A 15,280-nucleotide genomic window follows, 5' to 3' on the forward strand; every position below is an offset into this window, starting at 1 on the left:
GTTCCAGGCAGTAGGAGCCGTGGTGGCATGGAGGACACCTGAGGACGGGTGGACACATTGGATGGCTCAGTCGACCTCCACCAGCCGGGCTGACACCACAGATTGGGCTGATACTGCTGCATGCGTTTGGCTGTAGGTCTGTGCTTGGATCCGGTCCAGCTGTACACACTTATGTGTCCTGAGGCAGACTATGCCATGCAGCATGGACCTTTGACAGAAATGTTGTGCTGCATGGCCTTGAACCAGGACTGGTTGCCTCTACCTAAGGCTGTATGGTGTTAAATTCATATAGAGGCGACGTGACCTAGAGTTAAGGGGAGAAGAATAACAGTTGAGAATAACTGTTTTTGTTTTGTTTTGTGTTTTTTGTTTGTTTTTTTTGTTCAACTGCACTTGTCACAGTCGCAGTAGAAAATGCACAGTACAAAGCACTAACTCAGCACTGGAGCCAACAGGTTCTTCACCTCTGTCTGCACCTCTTGAGTAAAAGGAGCCCTAATGTTTACAAATTGGGATTGATCCCCACCTTCTCCCTCAACTCTCAGGCCTGATTACTCCCTCACCCATGTTCAGTATTTTGTAATTCATCTATATTCCATCTTGTGGAATTGAAAATACTCGGCTTAAAGCCTAAAGGTTACCGGTGGATTACGCTCCAGCAGCAGTCGTAGCTGTTTGCAAATATTTTTGCACAGGAGGCCTAAGCTGTGGTTGCTGAGCTGTCAGTCATGAGTACCGGGGAGTTACATCATCTTGACTATCTAAATGAAAACGAACTGATGGAGATGGATACTTTCATCCACCGTATTGACTCTACAGAGGTGATCTACCAGCCACGAAGGAAGAGGGCGAAGCTGATAGGAAAGTACTTGATGGGGGATCTGCTAGGGGAGGGATCTTACGGCAAAGTGAAAGAGATGCTGGACTCAGAGACACTTTGTCGCAGGGCTGTCAAGATACTGAAGAAGAAGAAACTGAGGAGGATTCCAAACGGAGAAGCCAATGTGAAAAAGTGAGTATTGTTTGGGTTTGTCAGCCCACTTCGTTTGACCCTCGATCTTTTTCCTGTATTCTGATAGTTTAAGCCATAATACCAGGGTCACTGACTCAACTATACATAGTGATTTATACATGCAAAGAGGCAAAGTCTTTGCAGACTGGTCAGTTATCCTGAGATACAGTTGCATTTGCAATATTAATATTTTACTGAGAGCCAACAACTTCCTGACACATGTAGTTTTCAGTGTTTTTGAAAAAGCAGTCATGGTACCCAAACTTATGTACTAATACCAAAATGATCTTTTCAGTTACTTACTTTGCGGAGTAAAACATGGTTTTCTTCACATTTTTTTTCTCCTCTAGAATAATAAGTGAGCAGAGCAAGTTTTTTTTTCTGTTTTTTTTTTTTTAGATTTTTGGCATTTTTGCATTTATTGGTTAGAGGATAGTGAAGTGGACAGACAGGAAACAAGAGGAGAGAGATGAATATGACATGCAAACAAAAGTCCCTGGCTGGAATCAAACCAATGATGTTGCGGTTATGTGGCGTGCACAGTAATCGAGGCACTCCTTAAATGTTTTAAAGTACATCTTTATACAGCATTTATTCTCTGACTTCTTCTGGTTGAAAGTTTATGTCTGGATTGAGGCCAGAACATCAACCACGAGAGGCCAGAACAAAACAAGATTTTCAGCTCTTTTTTTTCAAGAACTTTGCCCAAATAAAATACTTTTATAAATTAACAACATTATGATTTTAAATCCGGAAATATCTGCTAGAACAAGAGAAGAAAACTGTCGTTCTGTGTCAGTGTTCATGAGCTGGACAGCTGTCAACGCTCATCACAGCCCCCGCAATTCAGGCGGTGCACCTAACCAGACAAATGAGATGAAACTTCATTGATAACGTGCACAGCGTCTCGGCCTTTACACACACACACACACTAACATGTAGAGCTGTGCCATCATTTAAACATACAGCAGTCATAATCTTAACAATAAGCACAACTGCAAGTATTAAGAACAGTTCAGAGTTAAAATGTCCATAACAAAGGAGAGAACGGAAAGATACGCCTCTGCTTCATACGGTGGGGGTTACATGAACTTCAGTAAATAGGCCATTGTCAGCTTTTTTCAATAAGCCAGTCTCGTAAATATATCTTATACAGGAAACCTGGCTGCTTTAATCGAGGTGAAGGAATAAGAGAGAACTGGTTAACACAGATATCTGTGTAGAGATCAGAGCACATTGTCTTAACTAGATTTCACTAAATAACATGGTTTATTCTTTGTACATAGATGTTAGTCATCACTACCCAAATACGCTCTATGTGTGCAATTCAAGAACTATAAAATAACCTTCTTAAGTCAATAATTTATACCTTTTTTTAAAAAAAAAAAAAAGTTGATGTGTTGTGTCAGTTAACCTTAGAAAGAAAATGTATTACAATGTAATGCTTGATTATTTGACCTCGAATAATATTATGTTGAATAGAGCACAGAAACAAGATTTTGCAACTGCATGGCTGATAATATATATTAACATGCTGTTGTCTAATTAGATATTTAAAATAGATGGACATTTTTAAAGCTATTGAATGGATTTTTACAGTATCATTAGTTTCTTTCCACATCGTCCTGACTCTCCATCTCCCTCTTTTTTTGTCTTACTGCTTCTGTGCTTTAGCTGTCACGTCTGTGTATTCAAACTTTTATTGCTTCATCCCCCGTTTCCTGATGAGTATCAGAGGTTTTAATCACACAGTAGTTTATTAAGTATTACTCCAGCCTTTCGCTGCGGGCCTGTGCTAATTATAGAGGAAGCTTTAGAAAGCTGTCAAATGAGTTCACACAAAGAGAAAGAAAGTCTTCAAGATGGCGTGTTTTTAGGCGGTAGCAGAAGAACGATGAAAAGCCCATGCTGACAGCTCAGGAAGAGTCATTTTGTTGCGATCATATTAACTTATATTCATCTAACTTGACTCTCCTAGAACTGTCATAAAATAGTGTTTACCATTCTGAAATTAAAAAATGATCATATCACATATGACAGCCTTTTTTACATTTACTGATAAATTTACTTCTAAAATGATACTTGACATCAGAGAGAGAAATAATGAAGGGATGGACTGTTTAAAAGACGAGAGGTGGGTAAGGTAGCTATAAAAATATTTAGAGGCCTGATAGTAATAACAGATGTGCAATTAAATAAGAAGTCTACATGTATTTACATGACAGCAGTTAGCACAAGACAACTTTATACACTGTATTTCCTCTGCTCAGTCAGGGTTCAACGTTAATGAATTTTTCCACTTGACCGGTCAGACATGTGGGTCAGAAATCTATTTGCCAGAAGTCAGTTTTTACTCTCCCTCATACAAATAGTTTTATTTATTAGAGGTTATCAAATAACAACAAAGACTAAAGTTAATTGCCATGTTTAATCTTTATTTAAGTAAATGAAACAGAACAAGGACACAGTCATAGATGCAAAGCAACAAAGATTCTTGCATATTGAAAATGGTATGACCCATCCTCTGTGTTTCACTGAACACTAAATTCTTTTGATCAGCTCAGTTTCTTTCAAATAATGGAATAGACTCTCTAACCCGATGGCAAATACATTTTTTAGACTCATTTCTTCCACTCCAAGTTTCCTGATTTCCCTCTTTTGATATTTCTCGTTCTCAAGAGTATTTATGGCAGTGAAAAACTACAGTGCTCACGTAATCGTTACTACTAGCCTACTCAACTCGTGATTGGCCAACGACATGTGCCAATTTTCTCCAATGCGCGCAAGGGGAGTGGGCTATGCTGTGTAATCGAGAAAATAATTTATGATACAACGAAAAAACATGATTGAAACTGGGTTTTTTTGTTTGTTTGTTGTTGGGTTTTTTTTACCACTTGCCCGATCAGGCAAGTGAGTTGCTAGATTTACCAGCCCAACGTGGCATTTTACTTGTCCCGGGCAATCAAGCAAGCCTTATTGTTGAACCATGTCAGTTTTCAGTTAGCTGGGACTTAAGGGAAGTCAGAATCAGCTGCAGTCCTCCATCAGTGTCCTCGTTGAATCCCTTCACCCACAGTTCTGCTGTACACTCAAAACAGTTTTGAGAACATCAGCAGCCCAAACCACGATGTATTATGTGTGGAAGTAAAAGAGAAAAAGAATTTAAGCCTAAAATGATGCCTTGGGTTGCATTTGTGTGTGTGTGTGTGTCAAGCACATCCTGGTATGCTGGTGTAAAGTGTGACATCGATTTTAAAACTGATTAAAAGTATCATGTAAGTGTTCACACTAACCGAGACAATAGTCAGTAGACATTAGAGAGATGACAGGAAATAAAGGGAGAATAACATTTAACACATGTCCTCAGCCTGACTTGAACCAATGCTGTTAGTGGGCATTCATACTAGGGCTGAGTATCGATTCGATATCGATTCATTTAGGGACATTTCAGTTACAATATCAATTTTGCTTGGATATGAAAGAGATTCTCAGAGAACTAATGTTGTAAATTATGCAAGGAACCCTCCACCTGGTGCATTATTAAAATATTAATGTTTGCCTTAAGAATTGACCTCAAAGCAGTTACATTAATGTACTTTTTATTTAACATGAACACACCACAGCAGTCAACTCAATACAGTGCAACTCTACAGTCAGTGAGTACTGAGTGACTTTAGTGTAGTGTATAAACAACAACAATGATTTTAAATCAAATCACCAGGCAACCAGTGTAAATACAGGGGCTAAAAGCATACCTACTGTAATGTAAACATCACTAATACCTCAGGAGAACATACACGATGTTGTGACTGTCTCACAAAGCTTCTGTGCAACAGGCTTGGCGATGCCTTCAGTGGAGCAGCTCCTGCCATGTTCAACAAGATCTGGCAGTTAGATTTAAAATCCACAGGAAAAGGCATATATTAAATGATCAATCTTAGATTTTATGAATCGATATTGGAAAATGTAAATTAAGATCGATTTGAATAAGAGATTTTTTTTTTTTTTTTTTTTTAAACCCAGCCCAAAGTCACACTGAAAACAGGCCTGTGTTAAAACAGTGCAGGGGGCTGCGTAGGTGGAGGTTTGTTGTTCAAGGTACCTGTGAGACGGTGAAATACAATCCAGAAAGTCCAGTTGGATAACGTTTACGTGTGTAAAGGATTATCAGATGGCAAAAAACCACACAATGCTTTATAAATGTCACACATAGGTCTTTACAAGTCTGGAAAATTATCACAGCGGCAACTACTTTATCTTTCATCTCAACAGTTGAACGATAAACAATAGAAATACTCAGTTCACATCACAAAGTAATCCACAAGGAATGTGCATTAGCATGTTGCACCTTGCCAGATGAAATCGCATTGCACTATTCCAGAGAGGCCAGTCATAAAAAAGGTCCTCGTGAGAGGGCTGCAAACAGGCCTGTAGCATCTCTGAGATGGTTGACACGGTGCATGCAACAACTGTTGCCTGGGTTAAAAAATCTCACAGTATTGTTCATGATAATATTGGTATAATTTTAATATGATAGAAAAAAGTCATATCGTGATAATGGCAATATTCCGACTTGTCGACGTTATGACGTCATACAAGCATGGCTGACAGCGAAAGTGATGTTGCTACTGGCTCCACAGTGGAGGAGTTAGTACTTGAGTAGTGTGGAAGTGGTTTGGTTACAAAAGATCAGATGTAAACAAACCATTTTAATATGCAAGAAGACTTTAACAACAAAAAGGGGCAACACAACAAACTTATTTTACCACTTCAAGGGGAAGCACCCGGGTGAGTACAAGGAGAGCCAAAAATCTTGCGAGGAGTATTATCATTATCGCAGAAATAACCTGAAATATTGTGATTTTATTTTAGGGCCGTATTGCCTCCTACGACAGACGACAGCTTGGTTAGTGTTTGCCAAAAGTGAAGATAGTGAGTATAAGAAAATTGGAAAAAATATAGAGAAATCCTGGGGGAAAAAACCCAGTGCATCTTGAATGAAGATATATTTTCCTATAACACAGTGACCCCAAATATGAATCTAAAGCCACAAAGGATTATAAACAACAAACTGTTTTTCTGTGACGCTCCCCAAAGTGCAAAGCAGACACAGACCTGTCAACATAGGTGAGGCTCTAATTGCTGCCAAATTATTTTAGATCATTTTGTACAGATTAAAATGTTTTCCACATTTTACTTCACAAGAGTTTTTTTTTTAATCTGTGTTAGAAAAGTGTGATAAAAACTTTTTAAGAGGTGCGCCCTAGTGGCTTTAAGTCCAGATGAAACAGCATTTTGAGAGTATCTAACATCCGTATCTTCGACACATTTCTGAGTGAAACAGGATAGACAGGGCGTGTCATAATAATAAGACATCAGCAGTGTTTCTTGATGTGTGAAAACGGTTTGTCTGTGTTCTCGTTCTACATCTGTCTCAGTTAGTGGAGGCCTTATGTTTTCCAGCCTGAGGAAGCTGGATCCTTGATCCTGTAAAGGCCTGTCTCTGTGTGTGGATACCATAGTAGCCCCCAGTCACCCCATTCAGGCTCTGTTTAGCATTCCTGTCTGCCAAACACTTCCTGCTTTTACAGGGTTGCCATGGGGATGGGCATGCTCATACAGGCATTGATTGAGCAATGCCACTCCCGTTTCTACGGCAACACCCCAGGAATGCCGGCCCGTGTTTGGAATGACAGGAGTGCACATGGACATGGACACACACAAACCCTAAACCAGACACAGACTCCAGACCAGTGCGTGTAGATGCAGACTTGGTTAGTGGTTTATGTTGCCACTGTGAGCAAGAGTTGCTTCCATATCAGTGAGTGTTGAAATCCTTTCAGCTCTGCAGCCTGCAGGCCTTGAACACACAAGGTCCATCAGTCCACATCAGAACAGAGACTGCAGATGGACTGCAGTAGTCACTGTGCCTGAGGTGGCAGCGCTGACTCTGCCTCATGATTTGTTTTATGGAAACAAGCGGTGATGCAGATCCAGTATTGGTTTGCTACATTTCAGACATGTAATTTACAGCTTAAAAAGCAGAGATATTTATTGTGCTATACCCTATTTTAATCATAGCCCTGTTTTTTACGACTACATGAGACGGGTGGGTGTATTTTTACCAGGGCGGTGATGCAGCAGTAACTGCCTGTGCAAGCGAGAGGCTGACTGGCCCAGAATTTGCATTTATCAGTAGTAAGATTGTGTATAAAGCAGAGGACTGGCTCGTAAACTGCAGGCTGATGTGGGACGGATAAGCTCCAGAGTGTTTTTTTGCAAGATTGTGTGAGAGTAAAAAAAGAAGACAAATGATGCCTCAGTGCTGTAGGCACCATGAGAGTTTTATTTATTTTTGGCAGAGGCCAACTCCCTTTATTACTCTGACCTGGTGTGTGTGTGTGTGTGAGATCCATGAAAACACATGTATTGCCAGGAGAGGTGAAGGGTGAAAATCTATTTAAGGAAGAATCAAGATTGTGCTGCAACACGAGCCTTATCTGCATCAGCAACAACAGTGATTTTTTGTTTTTTCTCGTGAAAAGCATTAACATTTTAACAATTCCATCAACATTGTATATTTAGTGAGGAAAAAAACAACTCAAAGTGCCATCATGATGTCAGACAAGCTTTTAGAGCTGCAATTGTCAGGCTTTTACTTGCAGTAAATCAGGAGAAGGATTTACCAAAGTTTTTGTAGTCTGCAAAACAAAAACAAAACTGGCATTGAAGCTAACTTGTTAGAAGGTCGTCTGACTAAAACACAAAGTAGAAAACGGTGTGTGTGTGTGTGTGTGTGTGTGTGTGTGTGTGTGTGTGTGTGTGTGTGTGTGTGTGTAAAGTTATGGTAACTGCTGTCATTTGAAACATTGCTGCAGTTATCCGAGCAATGGAGCAGGGAGGCAGATGGTCATATTTCCACATCATAAATAATACTTGCACAGACATAAAGTGATAGCACTTTTATTGAATTGATAATTGAAATGTTGAATCAAAGTGTAATCGATTGCAAAGCCTAATCGAAGTCTGTGGTTCGCACTTTGTGCTCTTCCTCTCCAGATCCAAATTCATTACTGTCCCCACTCACAGCTCTCTGATGAATGTTGAGTCTCTTGGGGGTTTTGCCGTGCTGGTGATTTAAACCTCTTCTCCTCCGGTAGCGGAGTGAACTGTCAAGTTATCTGTCTTTATAATGAGACTGGTGTAATTGACTGCCGCTGCACTCGTCCACTAGTCTGTTTGTGGTGGTACATGTTAATTTAAGCTCAGCTATTCTCAAAAACATCAAACATTACAATATTTTTTTTATTCTTTAGCTCAGAAGATAATAATTCAAATCTTTGATAATATGAAGTCTAGTATTAAATTGTTGCATCTTTATTTTTCTTTGTTTCACCTTTTACAAGAGTCTCACTTTTATTTTCCCACTTAAATTAATCAACAGATTAGGTTAATGCTTACTACATTGAATAATAATTAACGAAATTGATTGAATGTTAGAGAGAAACACAAAAACTAAGATGACTAAATTTAAAATGAATTGAGTTGCTGTTAAACCAACAATTCTCCTCCCTGCTCAGCAGCTTGTTAGAAATACCATCAAACCGTGATATGATACAAATAATATGTGATGATCTATCACACCTGGCCTTAAACATAGGTACATTGTAAACAAATAGCAGTATTAAATGATAGAGCTTGTGTATTAATTTTCTCTTTTTCTTTGTTCTTGTTATTTACAGGGAGATTCAGCTGCTAAGAAGACTCCAACACAAGAATGTGATTCAGTTGGTGGACGTGCTCTACAATGAAGAGAAGCAGAAAATATATCCTTACACCCGTTTATGAGTGTGCAGAATTTGTGTGAATTGCTTTTCTCACTGATGCAAACACAACCAAGCAGTTTGAGCTCCATTATTGTTTTGTTCTGTGTGGAATATTTGTCTTTATATACAATTCGCTCTTTCTCTGAGTTGACTTTTAAAAGTCACTGATTTTACACTATAAATGTTGCTGTTCATGTGGGTTATTTCTTTGCCTTTTCATAAGTTCTCAGCTTTCTAAATGGCTCATTTTATTAAAGGATCTATTTGTTTGCTTTGGCAAATCTCCTTAACCCCTGACTTACGTATATGGTGATGGAGTATTGCGTTTGTGGGATGCAAGAAATGCTGGACAGCGTCCCTGAGAAAAGGTTTCCAGTATTTCAAGCTCACGGGTAAGTCTCTCTTCTTTTTCCTTTTTACTCCTCCCTCCCCCCGTCTTTCTGTCAGTCTTTCTGCTATATTTAGTCTGAGCCTCTCTGCAACGATAGCTCCAGGCCTAAGTTTAGATCCAGGACTGCAGGGCCTCTACTGTTGAAATAACTGGCCGTAGATTGCATGAATGTCTGGTCACTGCCGGGGGAAAAAAACGCTGAAGCTAAAGTACAAAGTGATGAAGGTTCATCTGTCCGCAGTGATGTTATTTGATATGTTCATAGTGTTTTTCCACATCTTGCACTATGGCACACTTTCACTCGTCCTTTTAATTCGATCCATCGACCCCTGTTTTTTGTTTTTTGTTTTTCCAGGTACTTTTGCCAACTCTTAGATGGCCTTGAATATTTGCACAGCCAGGGAATAGTTCACAAAGACATTAAACCAGGGAATCTGCTGCTGACCACAGACGGGGCGCTTAAAATCTCCGACCTGGGAGTAGCAGAGGTGAGCATCACCTGAAGTATCATGTTGTTAACCATCCAGGGGTTTGTTTATCTTGTTTACTGTAGCTACCAGATTTCATTTCTACCATTTCTTTGATTTTTTAATTCATTTCCACACATAGTGATAGTTTTGGAGTAATGTAACTACACAATGAATTTGTAATAACTTTCTATATAAAAATTATTATTTTGTGGACACAGCTAGCCCAAATATACTGAAAAAACAATCACTGTCCTGTTCATATCTTTTAAACTTCGATGCACTGACAATTCTTAGTGTATAAACTGTTTTCGCTGTAGTTTTTTCTGTATGTGCAGCAGTGGATGAGTGTAAGTTCTATTTTGCCTCCATAATTCTCTCTATTCATCAAAGCTGTGGGTCCAATGTAAATAGTGTTGCTTCAAGAGGAAATAGCTGAAAATTATCCAGTTATTTCATATTTTATGTTAGTGGAGCATCAAAGTTATTTTTATTTATATAAATATGCATTTTTCAGGCTCTTCACCCATTTGCAGAGGATGACACATGTCGCACCAGTCAGGGCTCTCCGGCCTTTCAGCCTCCAGAGATTGCCAATGGACTGGACACCTTTTCAGGATTTAAAGTGGACATTTGGTCTGCTGGAGTAACACTGTGAGTAGTCGGCACCGCAGGGTGAACTATGGTCAGTTCTGTGGTCTAAGACAGGCTGCCTACAAGGTACAGAGAGGACAGACAAGCGATGGTGTATGTAGACATGTTAAACTGTGACAAACAGACAGAACTATCACAGTAATATGGTGATAAGTCAAAGATAACATCAGCAGGCCAAGACAGAGCCTGTTTACAATACACTTAGAGTATTTGTCGGCTGCTTCCTCCCATTCAGATACAACATTACAACGAGCCTGTATCCGTTCGAGGGGGACAACATCTATAAGCTATTTGAGAACATTGGAAAAGGAGACTACACTATTCCTGAGGAGTGTGGACCCCTCCTGTCCGACCTGCTGCGAGGTTGGTGTCATTTACAGCTAAATTACGCTTAGTCATCAAGATGTCGGTGTGGTTACATATTTTTGCTGTAGTGGGTGATTCATGCTACATGACTGTATGAAGCATTATCAGGCAATGTCATACATTTGTTATAACAATGGTGGCAAAAAGGTTTGTGGTAGCTTTTCTAGATTACAATTTGCACATTTGTGTAGCATTACAGATGGAGAAGTTTAAAAGAAAAAAAACATTGATATGACTGGTGAGTCATGTTGGAGATGAATCACAAGAAAGTCCCTGCCAGGTGCACTGTGATCTTTTCAATGTGTGTCCAGTAGGTGGTGCCGTGACATTGAGAGTCACCGTGCCTCCTCAGCATGCGAGGCTTCCTCCAAAACTGTAGAAACCCTCCAGCTGTTGATGTAGTTTCCATTGATCTGGAGCCAGCAGCAGAATATTAAATGCTTCTCCCGAGTGGAATGCTGCAACGCTCCTCGTAAAAGCAAATAAAAGAGTCAAGAGTCTCTTATAATGAAACACGTAATCGGTTGAATGGCACAGAAAAACGAACCGCCTCTAAAATCTAAAAAGAATGTTGGGAAGATTATGTTTGTACCAACTAATGAGGCCATTCAACGTGACGCCGAATGGTTAAATAGTAGTGTAGCCTGTTATCCAGCTTTGCACTCTTTGTCCTTTTATGGAAGCGAAGCCACTATTCACGGATGCCTTCACTACATTTGAAATGACTTGAGGTGTCATATGGAGGTATTTTGAAGGATGACTCTGTCACCGCTGAATTAAACGTTAACTCCGAATAGGGAGAGAGAGAGAGAGAAAAAAAAAAATACTGCCACATTCCGCTGCTGTTATAACTCACTGGGCTTCCATCCCCCATTTTGTGTGAGCGTGTGACGTCTGTGTGTGATGACGCAGCACCTAAGAGATAGTCAGTCCATAATTACATGGTCTAAAATAAGCCCAGTGCCACAAAAGGTGTCCTTCAGCAGGCGCAGCACTACTATCAGCACTCTCCATGCTGCCCTTCTCTGCCTACTGGGAGACAATTACATTATTAGGTCTGGATAGACGCTGCATCACTGCTGCCTTATCATCCTGCTTTCTCTACATATTCAGCCCACATTATGATAATTAAGGGACAAAATTCTCATTACATTTGTACAGCTGTTATATTACTCATATAGATGTTTCCTTACTGTACCTCATTGACTCCTTAAGCTTCGCAGGATGTCTTGACACATGGTGATGAATGAGATTATTACTCCCATTAATTAATGTTCCTTGAACGAGTTTATCTTCTGTCTGCCGTAAGCTCTCCCCTCACTGCTGGGGCGTCCCACCAGTTTATGTTAAACACTCCATGGAAAGAAATGTGCCAGTGGAGAAATTGTTCAGGGTTGTTGTGATTAAATTGACCTTTTGCCATTGTGTGTTTACAGGAATGCTTGAGTATGATCCTGCGAAGAGGTTTTCCATACAGAACATAAGACAACACAAGTGAGTGATTTAGTGTGTACCATATATCACGGAAACCTAGTTAAGGTGTATTTGTCATTTATATACCCATTTTTTTCTCTCTGCCTGTCCCTGGCAGCTGGGTGCGTAAGAAACACCCTCCATCTGAGCCTCCTGTGCCCATCCCTGCCAGCGCAGAGAGCAGGGACCCTTGGCGGAGTATGACGGTGGTGCCCTACCTGGAGGACCTGCACGGCTACACCGAGGAGGACGATGACGAGCTCTATGATGGAGAGGACGAGATCATTTACACTCAGGACTTCACAGTGCCAGGTTAGTGTGAGCTCAGACCTGAACCGGATTAAAACATAATTTTTGTTTGTCATATTTTGCTGATAGGAAGATGAGCGTTCGTAGTTGTCTGCAATCGCAGCTCTACGCTAAACCACTTTCTTGTGTCACAGATATGGTTAAAAAAAAAGTAGGGCAAGTTCTCACTAACCTATAGTAAGCTGTAAGCTGTGACTAAAAGCGAGAGAAGCTATACGTACTGCACTTAGCTGGAAAGTCAAATATAGCAACAGGGAGTTGAATGTGTATTAACTGTGAGCTAACATTGTTTATTATCTCTCATTTCACTCATTGTTTAGTTTTTTCCCCAGTGGAAAACCCCTGGAAAGGAAAAAATAATTAATATGTTAAAGTTAAATATGTTCTTAAAAATGTATTTTCAGTCCAACATTATACTCAATTTGTCACCTTTTGTGCCTGATAATGAGACTAAACTACAATTAAATTTCACTTAAATTTATTCATCCTGATACTGTGTTCATGGTAGCAGTTTTCTTGTTGGGAGAGGATGTTAATTTGGTTTGTCTTGCTGGAGCCAATCAGTAGGAAGTGATATATCCGTCCTGCCTACCTAATTTTCAGTTGACACAGAAGCTACCGTAGCAAGGAGCAGTTACCTTTAAGTCTTTCACATTGATCACAGTAATATGTTGATTTAAGAATTGCTAATTATCGACTATCAAAGTCAACTACAACAACTTGTGCAGCTGTATCAATCTCATCCACATTTATCACCATTTTTCTGAATGACTTTAGCTTGCTAGCTCTAGCTAGCTGTGTCAGAAGATGATGTCCCCATTCTTTATCCTGCCTACTAAGTTCTGATTGGTCGACTGTTTCTCTAACCGTTAAAAGTAGGCGTCCAAAACACTTACTGGAATTGCTGCTGAAACTAGGCGGCTCTCTATGTCCTTTATGGAACTTGATGCAAACACATCCTGTTTACTGCTCTAGCGCTCTAATACTGACTTTTATCTAGTAGTACCTTTTGTGTACAAACTTTAACAGTGTTGACTGACTTTGGGGTGAATAGATGATGTCAACATCTTTTTATTTGATTTGATCCTCAGCTCCTTGTTTCTCTTTTCTTTTCTTTTTTTTTACCCCAGAATTCAAATCCTTTATCAGTTGCTAGGCAACAGCCAGCAATAATAAATGCAGTAGTCTGTGTCGGGTATCTAGAAGTGGTGCCCCACATAAAACCAAACGGAGCTGCAGAATGTGAATGAAGTGATCTAAAAATAGTCCAGCTGAAATGGTTCTGGTGTGGGAGTATGAATGGTTTTTCCAGGGTCCACTCCCACACATGCAGAGAACTGTCACTCATAGATGCTTTATTTCAATGAAATGATAGTGTGTGTGTTTGTGTATGTGGTAAATTGAAACAGTTTGATTCAATGTCAATATATCGATATATCTCGTAGCTTCTAATATTCTCCTCAGTGTCAGTTTCTGCAGTGTTGGAACTCATTTAAAGTTTATCACACACCTACCTCGGCACTTAAAATGACGTCATCACATTAATGTTAGGTTCTGTTTTTCACTCAGATGTCCTGTTGTTGTACGTTACTATTGGTCTTGGTTATCTGCTCTGACATTTTGCTGCTGCTGCTGACACATTAGTTTTTTAAAGGTCCCCTCTTAAAACAAACAAACATGATTACAGTTTTTACAGCAGCAGCTCTGCGGTGATTCACGTTGTGCACACTCATGCTATTACCTCACACTCGGTCAATTAAACAGTGGTCAACTCAGCACTTGTGTGGAGGACTGATGGATTGTCTTATGCCTGATGTGTGTGTGTGTGTGTTTGACTTTAGGACAAGTGGCCGAAGAAGATCAGGATCAGGGGAACGCCGACCACAGTCCAGCTGTAGCCAAGCCGGTTTGTGTGAACGGGACAGAGGCGGGGTCTCTGAACAGCAAGGCCAAAGCCGAACGTCGATCCTCCTCCTCATCCAACCCCTCACGTAAAGGAGTCTCCACAGCCAGCAAGATCCGCAAGCTCTCCACCTGCAAACAGCAATGACCCCCCCCTCACCTTCTCCATCGTCCCTCGGCAACAGCCCACCTGGTGAGTGCGTGGACCGTTCAGCTTTTCACCGAATTGTGCTGTAAAAGTCGCCATCTGCTTGGAGGACACCTTTCATACAGTAAAAAAAAGAGAAAAGATAAGGACGAACAGGTGCAGCAGATCCAGATAAAAAGATAGGAGGGATGAGATGCTTCAGAACAGACAGAGACGTAGAGATGAGTATCAGGCAGGCTGGGAGGGGAAAGAGAGAGAATCTGTGTTGATATTCAGGGAGCAGTGCTCTGACTCACCACCACTCCCCAGGCAAACACACGGGCGGTTTCCTATAACAGTCACAAAAACTAGATCTGGACTGGTCCGGTCTCGAAGCATCACTCTCCTGTTCCCTGTAACAGTTCATCTCGATTACAGCCTTCAGTGGCCCTCATTCAGGCGAAGAAGTGGGGCAGATTTATGCTGCAAGCACACACACACACACACCAATATAACAGGTTGTCTTCCTCTCTTTCCAGTTACCACCCACAGTTTGCTCTTTCAGTCTCTCGCACATACAAACCGCTCACTGCATGAGGCAGTTTGTCATGGGTGCAGTGCAGAGGAGATGCTGTGTGTTAATTTGTTCAGGCGATGACTCACCCTGGATGAGATAAAGTGGGCTGTGTGATGTTTGTCTCTCTCTTTCTCACTCTGCAGATGAGTCTTTCCGTGTTGACAGTAGCAATTAGT

The 15,280-nt window shown here is 40.5% G+C and overlaps 1 protein-coding gene across 1 annotated transcript in view; it reads left to right on the forward strand.

Annotated features, from left to right (window-relative positions):
* Positions 1-15,280, forward strand: part of stk11 (serine/threonine kinase 11) — a 15,876-nt gene continuing 596 nt past the window's right edge. Inside the window, exons 1-9 of the mRNA XM_042428886.1 lie at positions 1-1,012; positions 8,755-8,838; positions 9,141-9,230; positions 9,585-9,717; positions 10,214-10,350; positions 10,586-10,713; positions 12,153-12,210; positions 12,308-12,501; positions 14,340-14,593. Of these exons, the coding sequence (XP_042284820.1) occupies positions 729-1,012; positions 8,755-8,838; positions 9,141-9,230; positions 9,585-9,717; positions 10,214-10,350; positions 10,586-10,713; positions 12,153-12,210; positions 12,308-12,501; positions 14,340-14,548 (1,317 nt within the window). The 5' untranslated portion in view covers positions 1-728 and the 3' untranslated portion in view covers positions 14,549-14,593. The remainder of the gene's footprint in view (positions 1,013-8,754; positions 8,839-9,140; positions 9,231-9,584; positions 9,718-10,213; positions 10,351-10,585; positions 10,714-12,152; positions 12,211-12,307; positions 12,502-14,339; positions 14,594-15,280) is intronic.

This window comes from Thunnus maccoyii, chromosome 12, assembly GCF_910596095.1.
Source record: "Thunnus maccoyii chromosome 12, fThuMac1.1, whole genome shotgun sequence".
Lineage (NCBI taxonomy): Eukaryota > Metazoa > Chordata > Actinopteri > Scombriformes > Scombridae > Thunnus > Thunnus maccoyii.